Raw genomic sequence first — 23,234 nt, 5'->3', positions numbered from 1 at the left:
TCCGGGCGGATGGAGCGCTGACGGACGTGTCGGGCCGGGGTTCCTGGGACTCGAGCGGGACAGGCGTGAGCGACCATGGCCTGGCAAAGCATCCCGGTAGCCCGGCTGGAGGGCGTTTCGCAGGAACAGTTCACGCAGCAGCTCTACCCGCAGGTGAGGCCCTCGGGCAGGCCGAACCGCAGGGAGCCAGGGAATACCTGTCCCTGCCACTCGGGCGGCTCCGAACTGGTTTCTGGAGACCCAGGGTATGGGGAGGAGGCGGCAGGCGGCTGAAGATGGCTTGTTGGCTCTGTGGCCAGGGTCGAGAGAGCACATGGGGAATGTCGAATGGATCATCTGTCAAGTTTTCCAGGGAGAACAGCGCCACGTTTTCGGGGAGCAGGGTGACAGCGGAGCCAGGAGTGCGAGAAATAGCTTGCCTAATAAGCGCTGCTCGCTGCGAAGGGTGGCTCTGGAAGGACTCTATTATTTTGTCTTCCTCCGTTACCATGGCAACGAAGGGAGTTGCGTTGGGTTTCTTAAAGTTTAGAGGTTTCGTCGCCCCACTGGTTGCGTGAAAGGCGCGTGTTAGTCTACTCCACTGACTGGGTTCAGAAGAGCAATTTTTCACTGCATCGAGCCAAAAGGGAAAGCGATGGGAATCCCTCGGGAAACTGACTTCCCCTGGTCTTGGGTTCTAACTAACCTGAATTCCAGTTGAGACGTTGGAACCTCTTATATGTGTAATTCGAACCTCAGTTCCTTAAGAGAATACTCAAGAGGATAATATTAAAGAGAAGTGTTTTGACTCGCGGTGCTTTGTAAGGGAATCCAGGCTTCAGAACAGACTAAAGAGTCCAGCAGGTACTTAAAAGAAAAAATATAATCCACAAGCTTACAGTTAGTATGCTTATGGTAGAACTCTCCCTCAGCAATTTTACTTGATATTTAGAAGGGTGGTCACAGACCTACAGTTCTCAGTATGAAAAAAGTCAGGAACGAAGTTTTTTGCTTGTTTGCTTGTTTGTTTGTTTGTTTGTTTGCTTTTAGGAGTTAGCAATCTAGAGCGAAGATCTAAGCCTTCATTTATTTGTGGGTCTAGTGCTGGATGGGTTGTTGCCCTCCCTACTCCCACCTCAGGATGTGCTCGCATAAGATGCTTGTAGGGCACGATTGTGGAGAAACAATGTATGTGAAAATGCTTTCTAAGATGCATGGCAAAGAGTATTTTGTAACGTAATCTTTACAGACAAGATACATATAATATGTCACAAAGTGGACATACTTAAGTTTCCTAAAGTGGAATATTGCAAACAACACCCTGGCCACGATGTAATAAAGTAGAAACTAATAAAACTGTGAAACAAGACCTTTCTACTTGGAAACACTAAAGAAAATCGATGAGGGGGCATAGTCCTCAGATTAACATGTTTTAATAATTAACAGTGTGATATAGGTGCATGAATAGATAGACCAGAGAAACAGAATAGAAAGTCTGGAGGTGTACATCTAGAAATAAGTTTCCATTCATATGGGCATTTAGTATGTGATGACCATGATGTGTTAAAAATCACTGGGGCAGGGGCGCCTGGGTGGCTCAGTCCGTTAAGCGGCCGACTTCGGCTCAGGTCATGATCTCGCGGTCCGTGAGTTCGAGACCCGCGTCGGGCTCTGTGCTGACAGCTCAGAGCCTGGAGCCTGTTTCAGATTCTGTGTCTCCCTCTCTCTGACCCTCCCCTGTTCATGCTCTGTCTCTCCCTGTCTCAAAAATAAATAAAACGTTAAAAAAATATTTAAAAAATCACTGGGGAAAAGGAACTTTTAAATAAGTGATGCGGGGGCAGCTAGTCATTTTAAAAAATGATAAAATTAGATTTATATCTGACATCATACACAAGAATAATCAAATCTCTAAATGGATCAGAGACATAAATGTAGAAAAATTAAACTACATGGTGTTAGAAGAAAACATGGATAAATTCCTCCATAATCTAGGTCAGTGGACAGTCTAACTGTGACTGAAAATTCAGGTGTGGTAACAGATTAAAATTTGAATACATAAAATACAAGCTGGGGAAGAAAGTATTTGCAACATGTTTCATAAAAGGGCAGAAAAGGCCATGTATATAAAGAACTTCTAAAAATTAAAGGGGTGGGGTGTGAAAGGCCAAAAATCTGATAAAATGTGAGCAGTTGACCAAAAAAAAAAAAAAAAAAAAAAAGATAAAAAATAGCCTCTACACATGAAAAGATGTTCAACTTTACTCATAAGAGAACTTAAAGCTACACTGATACACCATTTCTTATCTATGGCTTTAATAATACTCTTGGTGAGGCTGTGAAGGAACTGGAACTCTCACACTTTATGCCAAGTGGTACAACCCTTGTGGAGAGGAATTTGGCATATCTAACAAAACTATGTGTGTTTACTTTATAACTCAGCAATCCCTCTTTGAGGAGTTTACTTTGGGGATTATTGCAAATAATCTAAAAATACTATGCACAGGAGAGTGATTGGTTAAATTGTTCATTTACATTATGGTGTACAAAGCAGTAAAAAAGAATGAGGGAGATAATCTGAACTGATAGCAGCGATTTCCAGGATATATTTTTAAATTAAAAAAAAAAATCAAATTACCAAAAAAAAACCTCACAAAACATGCCACTTTTTTTTTTTTTTTTGTAAAAAAGAAGGGGAAATAAGGAAGTATATGTGTTTCTGTTCTCTGCCAAACAAACAAACAAAACCAGGAACGATAAGACAAAAATGAGACTGGTTATCTATAAGGGATGAGTGAGCAGGAAGTGGAAGAATATGGATGGGATGACCTCTTCGCATAGTTTTGACTCTGGGGATCACATTAATGTTTTACATTCTAAAGTAATACTGATAATAAAATTAATGGTGAGTAGTGATTAAAAAAACCGAAACTCTAATGTAGAATTTAAAAAAATAACAAGTGAACTTAAGTAAGGGAGAGGGAGATAAGTAACCCAAATCACTTTTGAGCACAGTACTTGGTATGTCTTCAGTCTAAAGACAAAAAGAACTGTAAACAAATACTGAAGTCTAGTTAATAGACTTGCTTTTTACAGTGATATGACTTAGCAATCGCGAAAGTATTTATTGTGAATTCTGGGACTATGCAATTGATTAAACATTGAAGATGATAGCAACAAGGTTTCTCACTGTTAACAGAAGAGAGTTACAAATATATAAACAATGAAATTTAAAATGAACCTTGTGTAAGTTCGGTATTGGTGGTATTTTAGTTCATACATACATCTATTAAGTGCATATGTGTATATAGTGTATATGTATGCTTGGAGAGAGAGAAATAAGGATATAGGTATATACATATGTGGGCTATGTGTGATTATGTGTGTGTCTTTGGGAAAAGGAGAAATGAATATACACAGACTTTCACACATTTCTTAGCTCTGTCCACTGAGAAGGCCTAGAAGTAATGACACCCCAATAGCAATGAGCACACCTAATACCAAGATCATGGTTTCTAAATATGAAATGACTGTAGGGCTGGGACAGAAAAAGTATAAAAGGATTCTGGATTGTGGTTTTTTGCTATAAAGAAAGGATGTGTTCAGGTAAAAATTCACAAGAGCCAGCTTGATTGGATCCTACTGGCCAAATGTGAGATATTTCAAGCATCAAATTAAATCAGTAGATTAAACCAAGTGAATAAAATAAATAAATGGAGATGTTAGAGCTCATTTTGACATTAGAATGCTACCTAATGTAGAAAATGATGAAATTTTTTAAAAATCATGATTTTTGCATTCATCATAGTAATACTTGATTCAGGCAGGAATTACCAGTTGCTCAAAATTAACATGACAAATAATAGAGCAAAATATGTGCTACCTGATGTGTTGCACTGAGGAAGACACAGCATTGCTTCTGTGGTACATTTCTTCCAAAAATGTATGACCTGAATCTAATCACGGAGGAACATGAGATAAACTGAAATAGAAGGGCATCCTACAAAATAATTGGCCTGTACTTTTCAAAAATGTCAAGGTAATGGAAGAAAAAGGCTGAGGAACTGTTCCAGATTAAAAGAGACATGGCAACTAAATGCAATGTGGGATTTCAGAAATAGACAAAAAAAAAAAAAAAAAAAAAAAAAAAAGCTATAAGAGATAATAGGACAATTAGCAAATTGGATATGGATTGTAAAGTAGTAGTATTTTTATCAGTGTTAAATCTAATTTTGATAATTATTCTGTGGCTATGTAAGAAAACGTCTTTGTTCTCAGAAACTATACTCATGTTTTTGGAGATAAAGAAGTGTGATGTCAGCAACTTACCTTGAAGTTAATTTATTTTTAATAATATGTTCCTCTCTATACACATAGTGAACATGAGAGCAAATGGTGAAGTAAATGGGGCAAAATGTTAAATTAACAATTGGTGAATCAGAGTAAAGAGGATATGGGAGTTCTTTGTAATGTTCTTGCAACTTTTTCACAAGTTTGAAATAGTATCAAAATAAAAAGTTACAAACAATATTGACTGTACACATTTTAATTATTTATATTTTTGTTATAAATAGCACTTGTGAAAATGCTGTAAGTAATGTTCAGATTTGTTGTTCCTAGCTAGTGATGGCACTGCTGTTTTGTTTGGTTTGTTTTCCTAATGTTAAATTTTGTTCTAAGTGTATTACATTGTTGCTCTTCCTGTTTCAGTTACAGCATGAATTGTCAAAAGGTCTGAGTCTGAGCATTTTAGGATCAAGAATCATTTCTTACTGTTTTTGTCCCTGTATTGCCAAATATAACTCCTCATATATTATTCATTTTCCCTAATTTTTTGTTGTATGTTTTTGCCACTTACAGAGAAAACCTCTAGTGTTGGAAGGAATCGATTTGGGGGCATGTACAAGCAAATGGACAGTGGATTACCTGAGCCAAGTTGGAGGGAAAAAAGAAGTAAAGATTCATGTTGCTGCAGTTGCCCAGATGGACTTCATTAGTAAGAACTTTGTATATAGGTATTTTCTTCTGAGGCTTACTCTGGGATTACAAATAGCTTTTAAACCTTTATAAAATGGTTTTGTATTATTATACAAGGACCATACTGCATTTCATCTTTTGGCTAGTTTGATACAGTCATGGAATAGCTTACTAATTTTTAAATTCTAAATTTACATAATTATATAGAGACATTTTCAAAGACCATTTTTTAAATAGGGTATATGCCTGCTACCTTCTGGAACTCTGGAAGGAACCAGATTTCTATAACTTGAGTTAGATTAACCCCCAAATTGGGTCTGCTGTAGTCATTCAGTGCTTCATTAATTAATTGATCCTACCTCATTAGTAATTGTTATCTAGAGTAATGGATTCTAAAGTTTCCCTTCATAACCTAGCTTGATTTTTAATGCCCTTATTTTTAAAAGATTTTCTAATTCTTCATTGTTAGAAAAGCATAAGCCCATGTTTTCTTTTTTCTGCTCCCTCCAGAAATATAGGTCAGGTAGTTGCTATGTTTGCTATAGGTTTTCATCAACTTGGATAACTTAAAAAATCATAATTTTCTTTTCTGACACAATAACCTTAGATGCTTTTAATTTCCCTTGTGTTTATCATTTTATGCTTGAGATGTCTTAAAAGTAAGTAAGATAGTTAAAAGCTGCTGAATGTCCAAACTTCAATGTTTTAAATGCTATAATCTTACAGATTTAATATGCTATTTATTCCCATAAGTTTCATTAAAAATGTTTAAAAAAAAAACAAATTTTTATATTCTGTGCACATGCAGTTTCCAGCAAATTCAGTTGAAAAACCATGTAGTTCACAAAAGACTGATTTTTAAAGAAAGGTGGTTCTCACTGTTCCTTCCAGAGTTTAGAGATGAGTTAAACAGAGCTTCTAATGTCCAGAGCCATTCCTTTATCATTAGAAATATCCAAGCTCATATAGCAGCTTGCCAAAGTATTTCTTAGTTTTTGAGCCTTTGAATATTCACCATTATAGTTTTGGTGTTTAGTAGGCCATGAATTGAATTTAATTGCCATAAGTTTTAATAAGCGCAAGAACTTTTCATTTTTTATTAAACCAGAAAAGTGGAAGAAAGTGCTGGAATGATGAACATTTTTAAGCCAGCAATTAATGATGTTTATTTTCCAGAGAGTCCAAAACCATAACAAATGGGCATTGAAACTTCATCTTGAATTGCTTTGATGTTTTGTCATGTTCCATAAACTTTTCAAAACTTGTTTTGAAGCACATACATTATGTAATAGTTCTTATCCCAGCTTTCTCCAAGCCTTTCACTAGAACTACTAAAGAGTTGCAAGATTATTTTCTTAGTGCAAGAAAAAAATAGATGCAGTCATTTTTGGCATTTACCAACCAGGGAGTAGGAAAGAAGGGAGGCATCTAGGTCAAAAGGAGTCTAGAAAGTAAGAAATCCTACACACATGTATCATTGTTACCACTTCAGTTTAAGGTTGCATTTCTGCTTATTAAATATTTGAAAAACAATACATTCCCAAGTCTTAGCTTTTACTTCTTCCTTCTTGGTGCCTTTCATTGTTCCTCTAGAATCAGGGTAGTATGAGGAGAGTCTTGTGTGGTGAAAGAATATTGTTGGTATTTTTCTGGGCGTTCAAAAAAATAAATAAGTCTGACTCTTACATAAGCTTTATTTAACTGCTTCTGTTTATCACGTCATCTAATTCCTGTCATCATCCTGCTCTTACTTATACTTTTATTAATCCTGATCTTGATTTTGCAAAGCAGCCTTTGCAAATGGGGACCAGGACAGTGAAGATTTCTTTTTCTTTTTTAAAATGTTGGTAACTACTTTCATGCTGCTAATGGGTACATTATCATTGTTGTTCACCCTACCATCTGTCCTTTCCTGAGCACTTACTATATATATGAGGTGCTGTGCCAAGCATCCTAGATTATATTAGTCATTTAATTTGGAAACTGTCTGTGAGGTAGTTTTTGTTGTTTGTTGTTGTTGTTTATGATTACACAGTTGAGAAAACAGAGGCTTAAAAACATTAAGTAACTTACCCAAGATCATATACCTTGAAATAATGAACCAAATCTATACCCAAATTTGCCTGACTCCACAGAGCCCATGAGACTAACCCCTCTTTGATACTATCTCCCTTACTGGTCTGTCTACCAGTCCAGACAAATGGAATTTAAATAGCAGGTGTCCTTTTTTTTGAAACATGCATAAGATAGATAAAATCTCTAGACCAAGGAACTTCCTAATTCATACCTCATTTCCCCCTGTCTCAGCTTTGCTTACATAGACGCTCTGACAGGCACCACTACATGAGGGAAAAGATTGCTGATAGCACCCAAGTTCTGCTTTTCTTCCTTGCCCTGTTCTCGTGCAGGTCTTAAAACCCTTCTGAGTTTTCCTAGTAAAAAGATAAGCCTGGGCTACTGTGCCAATGACAGGGGTAGCTCTGGACCAGAGAAGCTTCTGCATTTTCCCCAAACTCTTCAAAGATGCTTTAGTAGGAATAAGGGTATGTGATGAGGTCAGAGAGGAAAACATTGCATAGGGGGATTCCAAGTAAATTTGTTGATATAATAGCCAGAAACTGTAGTAGGAAATTGGTCTGAGCAAATGGCAGACTCCTTTCTTCTCTCTTGGCAGTGCTCACTCTTGTACATAATTATCAGCAATGTCCTCAAGTTCAGACTGACATTCATAGCCACAGGACTCACTAGTTCGTAATCTGGCATCAGATTCACTTAGCTTTACAAAAGGATACAAGGCGGGAAACCACATTCTAGCAGTATAGGATCAGTGGGAGTCTTTATTCCAATACAGTAGCCATTTTTTGGCTCACCAAGTGACAGCTTAGTTGTAAGGGAACAAGACTATATAGGTGGGTACAGAAACACCTTAGTTTAGTCAAGCCACAGAATCCACAGAAACCAGTGACATGAAATGGCCCCGTGAATTTAGCTTCTAGGTTCCACCAAGGGACAAACTCAGTTACAAGAGTTACACTGCACACAGGGAAGCCAAATCTTTTGCTTCTTAACAAATATTTACAGTCCACTCATAAGCCTTTTAGTTCAGACATAGTTTATCAATCAAGGGTCATTTTTACAATACACAATGTTACCTGATATCACAGCTAACATTCCACATTTATCTTAAATCAGTAAGTTTTTATGAAAACATTGCTAGGAGAAGGTAGGCCCAAGGTCATCTTCTTATAGAGAAGGAGAAAGGGTTTTTGCTAACCCTTTGTCCCCACCTCCTCAGTACACATTTAAGTAGGAAGATATTAGGTAGGAAGAATGAAAAGATTACAACTCTTAATTGGACTTTTGGAGGTTGGAGTGCAGTGGAGGGGTGGAAGAGAGGCTTTTGACCCAGATGCTTTTGAAGACTTCATTTTCTTGATGTTACTGTTGTCATCTTCATGTGGGGGTCAGTACTTTTGATTCTAGAATGTTGAATAGATAGGATGGGACCCAGAGAAATGGTAGCCTTCCAGGCTCAAGAGTAAGACAAAAGGAAACAAACTGCTTCTGTGATGTTCATCTCTGTTTATAAGGGTGGAAGGAGATAGCCATTTAAACAGAAATATTGAAGAAGAATAAAATTTGGTCACTTCACTGAATTCTTCTTGAGGTATTCCTCAGGATCTTAAAAAAATTTTTTTTAATGTTTATTTATTTTTGAGGGAGACAGACACAGAATGCAAATGGGTTGGGGCAGAGAGAGAGGGAGGCACAGAATCTGAATCAGGCTGCAGGCTCTGAGCTGTCAGCACAGAGCCCGACATGGGCTCGAACTCACAAGCTATGAAATCATGACCTAAGCTGAAGTCAGATGCTCAACTGACTGAGCCACCCAGGCGCCCCACCTCAGGATCTTTAAAATGACAGAGTGGTGGTGGGGCGCCTGGGTGGCTCAGTCAGTTGAGCATCTGACTTTGGCTTAGGTCGTGATCTCATGGATCATGGGTTCAAGCCCCGCGTTGGGCTCTGTACTGACAGCTCGGAGCCTGGAGCCTGCTTTGGATTTTCTCTCTCTCTCTCTCTCTCTCTCTCTCTCTCTCTGCCCCTCCACCATTCATGCTCTGTCTCTCTCTCCCTCTCAAAAATAAATAAACACTAAAAAATTTTTTTTTTTTAAATGACATAGTAGTGAAGGAGACTGAGAGCAGTGTTATGGGCCTCTGTTTTCTGTGGTAGTGCCTAAAGGCAGGAAGATCAGTGAGAGAGGGAAGGACTTGATCTTCACTGGACCATTCGCTTACTATCTCTTCCAAAGTAGCACTAGGAGTTTGTTCCATTTGTCAGTCACAAGACTTGTTTTGCCATGACACTTGAAAATAAGTAGCAAGTTTGAAAGTTTGTGTATATGGAGAGATAACCAGATACCACAGACACATTTTGCTAACAGTAACTTGGAATAGGAGGATATTGACATTAGAATGATTCATTTGCACCATAGATTTAAAAACCTTTAATGTTTGAAATCAAAATTTTAGACAATCTAGGTCAAATAAGCACACTGTTAAATGAATTTTGAAAAATTGCACATAATAGATATAATAAAAATTATGGATACTGTAAAACAGAAGATCATACAACTCCAACAAACCTATATATATACCTATAGAATATTACTGGTTGATTTATTATTAAGTCTAAGGCTACTTTTTTGTTCATTTCAGAACTTTACCTTTTGATTTATTAAGTCTAAGGCTTCTTTTGTGTTTATTTCAGAACTTTACCTTTTGATAAGTTGGTTCAAAGGGCAGCTGAAGAAAAGCATGAAGAATTCTTTATTTCAGAGGTAACTGCTTTGAACATTATTTTCTTTAGAAAGCATTAATATCTGTATACTAGGTGGATTTTCTTGTACAAGAACATTAGATATACCAGAGTTGTCGCCTTCTCTGATAGCTGTTTTTAAGGTTTGGTTGTATATGCCATAGATCTAGTTTTGCTATTTATTAGATCTCAAACCTTGGCCATGTTATTTTTCTGTGCTTTGATATACATCTATAAAACAGGAACAATAATAGTACCTATTTGATAAAGTTTTTGTGATAGTTAACTAAATAAAATCAATGCCTGACATGTAGAAACTACTCACTAAATGTTAGCTATTAATAATACTTTCTTAGAAGATGCTTTGGTGTGTGGGCACCTAGGTGGCTCAGTCAGTTAAGTGTCTGACTTCAGCTCAGGTTATGATCTCACGGTTTGTGAGTTCAAGCCCCACATCAGGCTCCATGCTGACAGTATGGAGCCTGCTTGGGAATCTCTCTCCCCGTCTCTGCCCCTCACCCACTCATGCTCTCTCTCTCAAAATAAACAAACTAAAAAAAAAAAAAAAATGCTTTAAGAAAAATGGTTTGGTCTGATATGCAAAGTCCAAATGCTAAAAGAGAACTTTATTTTCGTATCTTATTGACTGTTAGACTGTTTCTATATTTTATTATTGTTAGTTATTATCAATGTGATTGCTGTTGTATTTGCTGTAACATTTGTTCAGGATTAAATGCAGAAGAATTCTACTTATTTACATTATAATCCAGTTTTAAATAATTCAATTTAAATATCTTGAGATAAGACATTGCGGCTTATATAGAAATACATTTTTAACAAATTCACTGTTATCTCTAAAGCACATTTTAAAAATAAACTGCTTGTTAAGTTTTGAATAAAGCTGTTGTCTGCATTTGAGCCAGCTGGGCTGGTGGCCAGTTTGGTTGTGATGGGTGCTGCCTGTTCACAGTTGTTTCAGCAGGTAGTGGTTACACTAGATTATCACCAGGATCCCTCCATACTCTGCAGGGCTGTGATTCTATGATATGATTAGATTGTCTACTAAAACTGAATCCATTAGCTTTACCTGAACTAACAGTATATATTCATCTTATTTACAACTTTCCATAATTTTTAGACATAAATCCATAATTTTTAGGTGTAAGATGAATATAGACTATCAACTCAGTCCTCCAGGAAGCAGGTGCACAGATGGGCTTAGGAGTGCAAAAAAGTTTATTGGGGAGTAATACTTCTGAAAAGAAAGGGGAGGGTTAGGTGGGGGAAGACAGCATCTCTGCCAGCTCAAGGTGGAACTCCTCAGCAAAGACTGCCTGTTAGAGGAGTCCTGTGTGGGTGGGTGACAGTGTCTATCTAGTCCTTTTCCATCTTGCTCAGTCAGTGGTTGGGGCTACCCCGACAAGAGCGTGACCTTGAAAGGCTGAATTTATTTTTTTCAATCCTGAAATATTAGAACGGACAGAAAACTTAGAATTCCGAAAACCATACTTTGAAACCTATTTACCCAGTAAGAAATTTATAGAAATTATATGACGCTAGTTAAAAACATAAAAACACTGGATCTGAGGGGCGCCTGAGTGGCTCAGTCGGTTGGGCGGCCGACTTCGGCTCGGGTTATGATCTCACGGTCCGTGAGTTTGGGCCCCGCGGCGGGCTCTGTACTGACAGCTTGAAGCCTGGAGCCTGCTTTGGATTCTGTGTCTCCCTCTCTCTCTGCTCCTCCCCCATTCACACCCTGTCTCTCTCTATCTTTCAAAAATTAATAAATGTTAAAAAAAAAATTGAAAACACTGGATCTGAGACCTGAGTTAAATTTTTGGTCCTAGATTTATAATATGTTGTTAAGATAAATAATGTAGATTTTGAATTTTGTGTTATGATGGTAAGGTGTAGGTATAAAAGAGGCAGAATTCCTGAGTTGGATTGCCCCTGAATTGACCCAGTATCTCAGTTCTTTAATTTTTAGAGGAAATGCAAGCAACAGTAGTGTTTTATAATTCAAACACTTCTCTACTCTAGCTACTCAGTGAAGGGTAGTTGACAGTTTTTTAAAGTATCAACATAAATTTACTACTCTGATGTGACGTATTTCTAATTCATACATGAGCTGACTCTAAAGGATTTGGCTTGAGAATTTATATGATCAGTTATAAGGCTTACCTTGAGAAAATGCAGTGTTCCGGATTTTTAAAATATTTATTACTGAAAATATAAATTGTTATATTTATCTCCTATTCTACATTTGCATTACATGAAGAAGTTTGTTGTTAGCTTCCACAATACGTTGAGATCATGTGTGTTATACAAATGAGAATTCTTTTCAGTCTTATAAACTGTTAAGAGTCTAAGTAATTTAGAGCATAAAATCTAAACTAAGCATTGTCGGGACGCCTGGGTGGCTCAATCAGTTAAGCTTCCAGTTTCGGCTCAGGTCATGATCTTGTGGTCTGTGAATTTGAGCCCTGTGTGGGTTTCTGCGCTGAGCGCTCAGAGCCTGGAGCCTGCTTTGGATTCTGTGTTTCCCTCTCTCTCTGCCCCTTTCCTGCTCGTGCTCTATCTCTCTCTCTCAAAAATAAATAAACATTAAAAAATAAATTAAGCATTGTGTTTTAGACATAGTAGGTATGTGTTGCCTTTCAAATTTATTTCATATAACATTTTGTGGATCTAGTCCTTCTAATAAGCGGCCTATAAAGCTATTTCTTCATATGGCCACCAGAGAGCATTAGTAGAAAGGGTAAGAAAACAGAACTGTTTCGAAAACAACTTAACTGGGTTAGATTTTAAGACTCATTTCCTTCTGTCTTTACTTTCTAGTATTTTTAAGTGAACATTTATGTTATTTTTCTTTGCCATATTTAAGGATGAGAAGTACTACTTACGGTCACTTGGGGAAGACCCTAGAAAGGTAAGAATTCTGAATGTAAAACAAATGCTTAAAACCTAAATGGATATATATTTTTAATTGGCACTGTAGTTTTATACTTAGTGCCTGACACATGACTTGTTTCATCTTTTTCCATTCTTTTCTCAATGATTTGTGCCCTTGAATAAGATAAAATTATTAAAAGTTGGTTACTTAGTTCTTAGGCAGGACCATAGTATCTTAGTGTTTAAAGTCATCTACTCTAATCTCTATATAATTAAGAAATCCTTTCAACAATATATTTTACAGATGGCCATTCAACTAATAAAATATAATCTAAAATAATTATAAACATTCTGAATAATTCATTATATAAGTTTTGACATGTATTCAGAGTCAAATTAATATGGCTGCCTAAAATGATCAAGTAAGGGGCGCTTGGGTGGCTCAATCGGTTAAGCATCCAACTTAAGCTCAAGTCATGATCTCATAGTTCATGGGTTCGAGCCCCACATCGGGCTCTGTGCTGACAGCTCAGAAGCCTGGAGCCTGCTTCAGATCCTGTGTCTTCCTCGCTCTCTGTCCTTCCCCTGCTTATGCTCGCTCTCGCTCACTCTCTCTCAAAAATAAACATTAAAAAAATTAAAAAATAAAACGATCAAGTAAGATTCTGGTTTTTCCTTTTATTTCCCATTTCATTCTTTACTTTCTTTTAGTTTCCTCCCTTAGTAAAGCCCACAGGTTTTACATAGTTGATAATGTTCAAATTGTTGACTCATAGATTTTAAATACTTAATGTTGGAGTAGATGGCAATTGTATGATTGTTGTTTAAATAGGAAGAACCTCTCTATTAATTAAGCATATAAAGCTTAACAGTACTGATATTGTTGAATCTGCAGTCTTGTTACACAGTCTGTTATTACTTCATTTGAAAGAGTATGTGTTGGCTGTGGTCACCTACTAGTATTTTAAAGCAATGAACAGACTTTTGCCCCATTCCTCCTTGATATCTTGGGCTCTGATGGCAGACTGAAGTAAAACAAGCATTACACCAATATTGCATTTATTATTAAAATTTTTTACCATGTTTCTCTCAATGCAGGATGTTGCAGATATCAGAAAGCAGTTTCCTTTACTGGAAGGAGATATTAAGTTTCCAAAATTTTTCAAAGAGGAGCAGTTCTTTTCCAGTGTTTTTCGAATTAGCTCACCAGGATTACAACTTTGGACCCACTATGATGTATGCTACGTAAATGAGAAATCTGAAGCTATAGTCAATCTTTCGCATTTATAGATATAACATTTACAGTTTTAACGTTCTGTAGACTACCCTAAAGATCTTGGAGATATAATTTGCTGAAACATGAGCTTTGAAAACAGGTGCTCTGCAAGTTGGTGCCTAGTTTCTCATATTTGCATTTCTCTGTGGTCTTGTTATATTGTGTGTATGTAAGTTTTGTGCAGCTTTTTTTTTTTTTTTTGTGAAAAATGGCCACCAGATGAGGGGGGAAAGTTGCACAAATGGCAAAAGTCATAAGGTTATGATATGAGGATGTGAAGATGACACATGTGACTAGGTGGAACTATTTTTCAAGAGAAAGGCAGAAGTTTGTGGAGAGCCATTTCCAGTTGTAAGAATTTGGGGATATCTGAAGATGTTAGATTATATATCCCTTGAGAATGTGAAATGTCAACTGTATTGGTTGAGCAGCAAGATGTATAGAATATTGTCCCTGATCATATCATGGTATTATAATTTTACTTGCTTAAATATATGCATATAAATATTTTAAACACATTAATCCTACACGTTAAAAGTGTAGGATTGTGTATGGTTTGTTGTTGGGTGGAGAAATTTAGGAAGCTAAAGCAATACCTAATAAGTTTCTAAACATAAAATAATTTTGGGGGTGCCTTGGTGGCTCAGTTGTTAAGCGTCCGACTCTTGGTTTCGGCTCAGGTCATGATCTCGTGGTTCGTGGGTTCTGGCCCCATGTTGGGCTCTGCGCTGGCACTGCAGAGCCTACTTGGAATTCTCTCTCCTCTCTCTCTGTCCCTCCCTCTGCTCTCACTCATGTGTCCACTTTCTCTCTTTCTCTCTCAGAATAAATAAACTTTAAAAATAAATAAGGATAAAATAAATTTTTTTAAGTTCTAAATCAAGCTATATTGTTCTAAATCAAGTTCTAAATCAAGCTATAATAAATGTATTATAATTCAGCTGAGGATCTCTTGGGAGGATTGTAACATAATAACTCTAATTAAATGAGGTAGACAAATTCTTAGCTTAGTTTTTAAATGTTTTACATAAATGATATGGTGAGAAAATGATATGGTAACTGAAATATATTTTTAATTGTATTATGTGACTATTTTAAATTTTAACTAGTATCACTTTTATCTGGATTTATAATGAAATTTGATAAATCTTTTCTTAAATTAAAAATAAGTCAAAGGAGGGGCGCCTGGGTGGCGCATTCGGTTAAGCGTCCGACTTCAGCCAGGTCACGATCTCCCGGTCCGGGAGTTCGAGCCCCGCGTCAGGCTCTGGGCTGATGGCTCAGAGCCTGGAGCCTGTTTCCGATTCTGTGTGTCCCTCTCTCTCTGCCCCTCCCCCGTTCATGCTCTGTCTCTCTCTGTCCCAAAAATAAATAAACGTTGAAAAAAAAAAAAAATAAGTCAAAGGAGTGCTTGTTATATAGTTAAGGTTTACATAAGAAAAGGGTTAGTGAAAGGAGAAATGCTTAGGTAGAAGCAAAATGTAAATAATTATGAATATATCTTGCTTAGTATATATTTTAATTCCTTGGCTAAGAATTATGTATCTCCACCTTTTAACATTTTCCACAATGTGTACCAACAAAGTATATCCTTGCATAGGCAGAAATCAAGATTACTCCATTAGTAAGTACATAAAGAACATTTGCCAAGTTATAGTCCGGTAGAAATAATTTGGAAATCAGGATGCCGTAACTAAATTATGGTTGGCTATATAAGAGTTTAGTAGTGGTTGATTACAGCAATACTTTGTGTTTTTCCAGCACCTAATTTTTCTAAGTGCTTTTCAATCTGTTGTCCAATGTTCATTGCACAGCATCCCCTGACAAATAAGTAAAATAAGTACTAACCAAGGGGAGCCTCAAATAGATGTAACTACCTTCTCTGTCAGAATACTGGGGCAAGGGCAAATAGTCCTCAGATTTCCTAATGGCTTGCCAGTCCTTACCATTTTAAGGCAATGCTGCTGGAATACCTCTAATAAAGGGACAGTTGTATTTAGAATACAAATGTTTTCTTTGTTAGATTAGAATATTACTGTAAGAGTTTTAGATAATGTGAGGCAAGTCTTACTAAAGGATAGGGTTTACATTTAACTGTTTGGAATACCACTGGTTCTATTTATTTGAATTTTAGATATTGCTTATCCATAAGTTCTTATTGGCCTTCAGGTAATGGATAACTTCTTGATACAAGTGACAGGAAAAAAACGTGTTGTACTATTCAGTCCTCGAGATGCCCAGTATCTATATTTATCAGGTACTTTTTTTTAAGTTTATATTTCTAAGGTCTGGTCTATTCAGTTTCTCTTTTTAAGAATTCTATTTTCATAGAAAAATATCTTAGGGCTTCTTCCTAATTATGATGTATTTGTGTTCACTGTGCATGTGTATATAGGTAATAGGCTGTGTGAACAATGAAATTTTCAAATTTTCTTTATTATATTACATGGATGTCCATGGTCATAAAGGGTGGGTCACTGAAAACTGGCTTAGGTTTCAGAATAGTAATTGTTCTCACAGTGTGGATAAAATAAATAATTGTACAGAAAAGAATACACTTTCAAGTTTATATTTGCGATTACCTTTTAAGAAATGCTAACTTTGCTTAATCTTTATTATCCTTTTTTGCAACTTTTCAGGTACTAAATCGGAAGTACTGAATATAGATAATCCAGACTTAGCTAAATATCCACTGTTTTGCAAAGCTAGAAGGTATGAATGTTCCCTTAAAGCTGGAGATGTATTATTCATTCCTGGTAAGATTTCTAGACCTCATTAATTTGCTGTTTATAAACTCTGTACTCTGTCACTCATCCATTATATGATATTTTTTTTAGTACAAAAGTATATTTATTATATGTTCTGTCCTATACAAGTTGATTTTTATATACAACTGTGTATGTGTGTTTAAAGTATGCTTAAGCAAATTCTTATAAAATTAATAATCTTGTTTTTCAAAGGCAACCTATAAATATATTATTAATTAATATAATACTCTTAATTATTTAATGACATCAAGCAATAGATTTCTATCTGGGAAAAGATTAGTTTGTTCTTTTTAATCACTTCATTTCTAAAATATTTATATATTTTAGAATTATGTCACTTAAGCATTTACAAAGAAATGGTAAATATATTCTCAAAGCCAAAGGAGATTAGAAATTTTATTAAGTATCAAATTATTATAATCTTAACACCTATGATGTCTTTTTTGTGCATTATATTCTAAGGTCTGAATTAGTGTCGCTTAATTTCTTTGTACAATAAATAGGCATTAGTTGTAGTTAGTGATGTAATTAATATCTGTAATTATTATTCAAAAGTGAATACCTGAAGATAAAAAAATCATAATTAAGATTAAAGGAGTCCATTAACAAATTCTGTTTATATAGTCCTATTTCCCATATTTAATATATTTTTAATCATTAATACCTCTTTTTCAGGGACAGAATTAAGTAAAAAAGTGTTAGTAAAAATATGATGAGGGGTGTCTGGGTGGCTCAGTCGGTTGGGTGGCTCAGTCGGTTAAGCGTCCAACTTCAGCTCAGGCCATAATCTCACAGTTCCTGAGTTTAAGCCCCACATCCAGCTCTGTGCTGACAGTTCAGAGCCTGGAGCCTGCTTCAGATTCTGTCTCCCTCTCTCTGCCCACCCCCCACTCATATTCTGTCCTTCTCTCTCTCTCTCTCTTGCTCTCGCTCTCAAACATTAAAAAAAATTTTTTTTTAATATGATGATTTCATTTGGGGCTACATTATACACTGCTTGAGGATAAGTAACCATGTTTTGGTAATTTTTGTATTCTCCAAGGGGCCTGTTACCATGTCCTTAACATAATACTGATTTGATACATTGACTTATTTATTCTTATGTTCTCTGTAAACAACCAGCATACTAGTCTTTAAATCTATTGCCATTATTTAAATCTTGGGGTTTTATATCTTTAGACAATGGTTAGGAGCTATGCAGTTTTCCCTTATTCTATATACAAGTTAAAAAAAAAAAAAGCCAGAAATACTGAACATTTGCATATATTTTGAAATAAAAGCAAAACCCCCATCTTTGCATTCAAATTTAACAGAATGGTTAGCTTTTTTTTCCTGTTATACTGAATAAGGCAAAAAGATTCTTAAAGAATAATTAAGATTAAATCCATGTTTGAAACTAGTTTTGCAAATCAAAATATTTTAAGCTTTGTTTTTCCTAGAGCACTCTTAGAATGAGTTTGTTTGTAAAATTTAGCATCTTGTAAATCTTACTTTCTCCCATTCACAAGATTAAACATTTTTTGATGTGACTAGTATTTCATCTTTATTATATTGTGATGTTGCTTTCATATTCCTATAGCACCTGTAAGTTTGAAAATGTTTAGACTCAATGGAAAACAAAGAAATGTTCTAGAGGAAGTGAAAAATTAATTAGCTACATCATTTGACAAAGTTTACTCATCATCTCCACCACCAGATATGTGCTTTAGTTTTATATATTGTAAAGGAGCTGAAAGAAATATAAGAAAATTATAATTAATTTAATTAGAAATATGAAACTAAGGAGGCTACAATGAATGCAAATTTAAGCAAGTTAGAAAACCAAATATACAGCTTGAATAGGAAGTCTTTGAGAACAAAAGTACTGTGCTGAGGCAGAAAAGGTCAAAGATACTCCTCAAATAATTGAAATGTTCTGTGTACAAAAAATAAACACTTTTGATGTGGTTGTAGGACTCAGGAAGTGTAAACAAGTAACACAAAACATAGCCCCAAATTACAGAACTACAAAACAAATACAACTTTATTATGTCTTTCAAGTTAAAAGGGAAAATTGCTATTTCCAAAGGTTTTAAGCGTAGGGTTGTGTTATTGACACTTTAAATTGGTTGGCAGTTCATAAAAGTTAAAATGATTCTGTTAAAAGCTGGGAGTGTGCTAACGAAGGCATCTAGTTACAAGAATTTCTTACATTGGCTATATGCAATTTGTGATATTTCACTGACATTTTGGTGTTTTTTTTTTTTTTTTTTTACTCTAGGTTTTATTTTTAACTTGGTTGTTTTTTTTTTTTTTTTAAACTTTCTCTAGCTTTATGGTTCCATAACGTAATCTCTGAAGAGTTTGGAGTGGGAGTGAATGTTTTTTGGAAGCACCTTCCGTCTGAATGCTATGATAAAACGGATACCTATGGAAACAAAGACCCTACGGCAGCATCAAGAGCTGCACAGATTCTGGACAGAGCTTTAAAAACACTGTCTGAATTACCAGAGGAATACAGGGACTTCTATGCACGGCGAATGGTCTTACACATTCAAGATAAAGCCTATAGTAAAAACTTTGAGTAAATAATGAAGTGAATGCAATGAATATAAACTTTGCAATACAGTTCAACTCAAATATTAGAAAAGTATAACATAAAATATTTTTTAAAGATTGATTCTTTGTTAAAATAGGAAAGATAAATCAATCTCAGACTTATAGATTAAATATGAATTTGTATTTATATGGTTTCTATTTAATACAGTAGGTTGAAAGAATGTTGTACTGGGTGGGACCACTCTAGCTTTCAGATGCAAATAATTAAAAATCCAACTTAAAATGACTTAATAAAATACATTGGTTGGCTCAATCGGTTAAGTGGCTCAGGTCATGATCTGTTTGTGGGATCGAGCCCCATATCAGGCTCCATGCTGACAGTGGCGAGCCTGCTTGGAATGCTCTGTCCCTCTCTATTCTTCTCCCCCGCTTGTGCTCTCTCTGTTCTTCTCCCCTGTATGTGTGCTGTCTCCCTCTCAAACTTAAAAAAAATAAAATGACTTAATAAAATATACTGAATCATTATACATGAAGTCAACTGATAAACGAGCTTCAGTATTTCTGATCCAGTGATTCAGTAGTGTCACCAAGAACCTCTAGGTTTGTTTCTCCCATTTTCAAATGCAGCATTGGCATCATCCTAAGGCTGGCTACCCTCGTGGTCACGGGATGATTGCCAATAGCAGTTGGAGCCATGTGCTTCTTCATTTACATGCAGTGGAGAAGTCAGGCTGGATTCCAAGGGCCTTCTCTTAATATGCAAAAGCTTTTCCAGGGTCTCATTGATCTAAAGTGGCTTAGACCTGTCTACCGCTGAGCCAGTCACTGGGAAACGGTATGGAATAACCCTTAGAACAACTAGGTCTCCTGGAGCTTATAAGTAGAATCCTCTTCCTCTGAGGTACATGAGGTATACATGCGGACAGCATGGATAATTTTTAAAATTAGGATTCAGGTTAGGAAAAGAAGATGAGCAACCAACGATGTCTGCTACATTTTTCCTTTGAGCTTTTTAAAACATACAGTTGTCTAGGCACCAACTTTGTAGACTTTATTCGGTATGTTTAGGGTTTGGTATAGTATCTGTATCTGGTAGACCTCATAGGTTGTTTTGATGTATAATCAGGATTGAGAAAAACTGGATTAAATGATAGTAATTTGGATTATTGGTTTTGTGATTTGTCCAAAAAGTTTAATCTGATCCTGGGGTTTTTTGGCACCCAATATAAGTCAGATCTGCCCCTTTTTTCAGTTATTCAACGTCAGAAAATGTTCAAATCTGTTTTAATTTATACTTACAGCTAAATCTCAGCCCAATTAGTTTTCCCCACTAAATGATTTTCCACCTCTTTTTAAAGAGAAAAATTCTTTTTTTAAGAACAAATACAGGAGAGATCCCAATAATGTTGTCATCATTGAAGACAATGAGCCATTGTATGTGGATCTGTGCCATTCTTTGTAATTATATTGCAATTTCATTGAAGAAAGACCAGATATATTTACTGAACACAAATGTGTTCATCTAAAGCAATCTGAGTGCATCAAGTTGGTGCGTTTTAATTATGGACAAAATAATTTTCTGTTAAAGTAATTCGTCTGTTCATATCCTGTGTTTGGAGTTTGATTAATTTCAGGTATAAAAAACATGACGATAAATAACGGAAAAGTATATAAAAAATCATTCTGAACTCCCTAGGTGCCTTTGGGAAGAGATATTGAAGTTACTCAGGTCAACAAAAGTAAAAAGACGGTCTGTTATAAAAGCGATTGTCACATTAGCCTGATTTAATTACTAGTTTTTTTTTTTTTTTTTTAATTATCTTTAGTTCTTAGATTAAGCAAAGAAATTCTTTAATGATTCCTTTTCCTTTGGGAAGAAAAAAAAAAAAACCAAACCTCTGTTAGTTTGAACAGTATTTATGCTCAGCTCTTTAATAAACCTCCTGGATTTTGCCTCTTTAAAAAAACAACAACACAAAGAGAATCAGTGCAAAGTATATATCCAGAGTCATGTAGAAAACTTGGAAGTAAAACAGATTATAATCTTCCCAATGAATATTCATTTTAATAGTTTATTTGGGAAGCACACTGCATGACCTTAGGCAAGTTAAATCTTTCTGAAGCTTATTTTCCTCATCTTTAAACTTGTACTTTATACGGTTGCTACAAAATTACAGAGATAATTCCAGGGCAGGGACAGTGATGGCTGGTGCTAGCTTTGAGATTTGGGGTGGCTCTTGTGGCAGTATTAAATTATAATGCCTACAAAACTAGAAGTGAACCCTTAGGGAAATTTTAAAATGATTTCCTTGGTCATATTTTTTAATGGTAGAGTCTTAATTTTGCATTTATCTTTTTTGCTGACCTGATTGAGACCAAATGAGATATTTTTAATATATAACATATTAAACAGTATGTGTTAGCTGCAACGTCTCAGGAATTCCAAATCTTAGAACTTTATTGCTGAAAGGGATCTTAGAAATCATTTTATCAATCCACATCGCCTAGGTGATTGTCCAGGCTTGTGACAGAAACTGGAATTACAGCTGTGGTGACCAGGTCAGTAATTGTCTACGCTTTCTCCCTTAGGTGCAGCACATCTCTTGTTATTCTTTGACTACAGTTTGGGGGCTTGACCTGATACACAAAGGAATTTTTCTTCTCTGTCAGCAAAACTTGTCACTGTACCACTCACTGTACCACATAGACAAGGAATACAAAGTAAGACTAACAAGTAAACAACAGAGTGTAAGAGAAAATGGAATACTATGCAGTCAAACAATGAGACAGAGGTATTGTAGTACTGGCAAGAAAGTTTTCAAGGTAATTAAATGAGTAATTAAATGAGAAAAAGGTTGGAAACTATGGATATAGTATACTGCCGTTTGTGTAAAACAAAGGTTTGCTGTAAGTAAACATTTATATTTGTATATGTATAGAATTATCTCTGCTGGAATATACAAGAAACCAGTGATAGTGATTGCCTTTGGGAAGAAGTTAGACAATTTAGGTGTGCAGACTGGAATCTGCAGTTGTATATTTTGACTTTTTTTTTTGGCCCCTCTATCATTCTTTCAAAACAACTTTTTTAAATACATGTGTTAGACTGTATTAGTTTTTCACGAACACTAACAGTATTTGTCTTGGCACATAATTACATTGGAATTCTACTTATTCAGTAATTGATTTAAAACTTGTCACTTACAGTTTTAAAAAGGGAAATAAATTCAACAAGGCTTATTTTGTATCTTTCCACCCTTTTGAAGAGCGGCTATGGGAACATTTGGAAAGAATCTTGGTAAGGAGGCTTTTCTCTCACCTATCTGAAGTTGCCAACAGACATCTAAGCTGAACCTGAGAAGTTGAAGGAAAGCAAAATGCAGGAAGCTGGAGTGCAGGTATGCGTGGGGTCAGAGCTGTGCTGCTGGGACTCCTTCCTCCAGGGCTGAGACCAGACGTGGTGAGGAGCCAGTCCACAGGCAGTCACTCACACATCCCTGCTGTTACCTCAGTCTTGTTGCAAGCACACATGCTGAGTGTTTGGTGTTTTAAGTATGCCTAAGTTGTATTCTATTTTTAAAGCTCCATTAAATGGGATCCTAAAATGACCACCCTAAGCAACTGCCTGTCTCTACCACTAAGAGCTACTAGACCAACCTGAACTTACAGATGAGGTCTACCTATGTGTCGATCGTATCCTCTGAGGCCCTTAAATGAAGTATAACAGAATAGCTCTTTTAAAAATACTACCTTTTGTTTCATATTTTCACTTTGAAGCCTTAGTCTATTACACATTTCCATACTCAAATGCTTGAGACTGGTTTGTCCGAGCCTAGATCTTTCTTGCCTGGGTGGGTGCTTATATATATCATTACATGGGTGAAATGAAAAGCAGATCACACCATATTTTAACTAAGACTCTTGAGAGCACAAGAAATACATATACCTGAAATTATTAGCACATGAAAGGAAAAACCTACTTACTT

The 23,234-nt window shown here is 35.9% G+C and overlaps 1 protein-coding gene across 1 annotated transcript; it reads left to right on the top strand.

Annotated features, from left to right (window-relative positions):
- The first annotated feature begins 39 nt into the window (after positions 1 to 39).
- On the top strand, positions 40 to 22,857 carry TYW5 (tRNA-yW synthesizing protein 5). The gene is made up of 8 exons (XM_043577417.1): positions 40 to 153; positions 4,840 to 4,994; positions 9,727 to 9,796; positions 12,659 to 12,703; positions 13,765 to 13,902; positions 16,112 to 16,199; positions 16,582 to 16,698; positions 19,021 to 22,857. The coding sequence occupies exons 1-8, from the start codon at positions 76 to 78 to the stop codon at positions 19,275 to 19,277; spliced, it is 948 nt and encodes a 315-aa protein (XP_043433352.1). The 5' UTR covers positions 40 to 75; the 3' UTR covers positions 19,278 to 22,857.
- Positions 22,858 to 23,234: the final 377 nt, after the last annotated feature.

This window comes from Prionailurus bengalensis, chromosome C1, assembly GCF_016509475.1.
Source record: "Prionailurus bengalensis isolate Pbe53 chromosome C1, Fcat_Pben_1.1_paternal_pri, whole genome shotgun sequence".
In the NCBI taxonomy this organism is placed as follows: Eukaryota; Metazoa; Chordata; class Mammalia; order Carnivora; family Felidae; genus Prionailurus; species Prionailurus bengalensis.
This window is presented reverse-complemented; position numbering and strand designations above follow the sequence as displayed.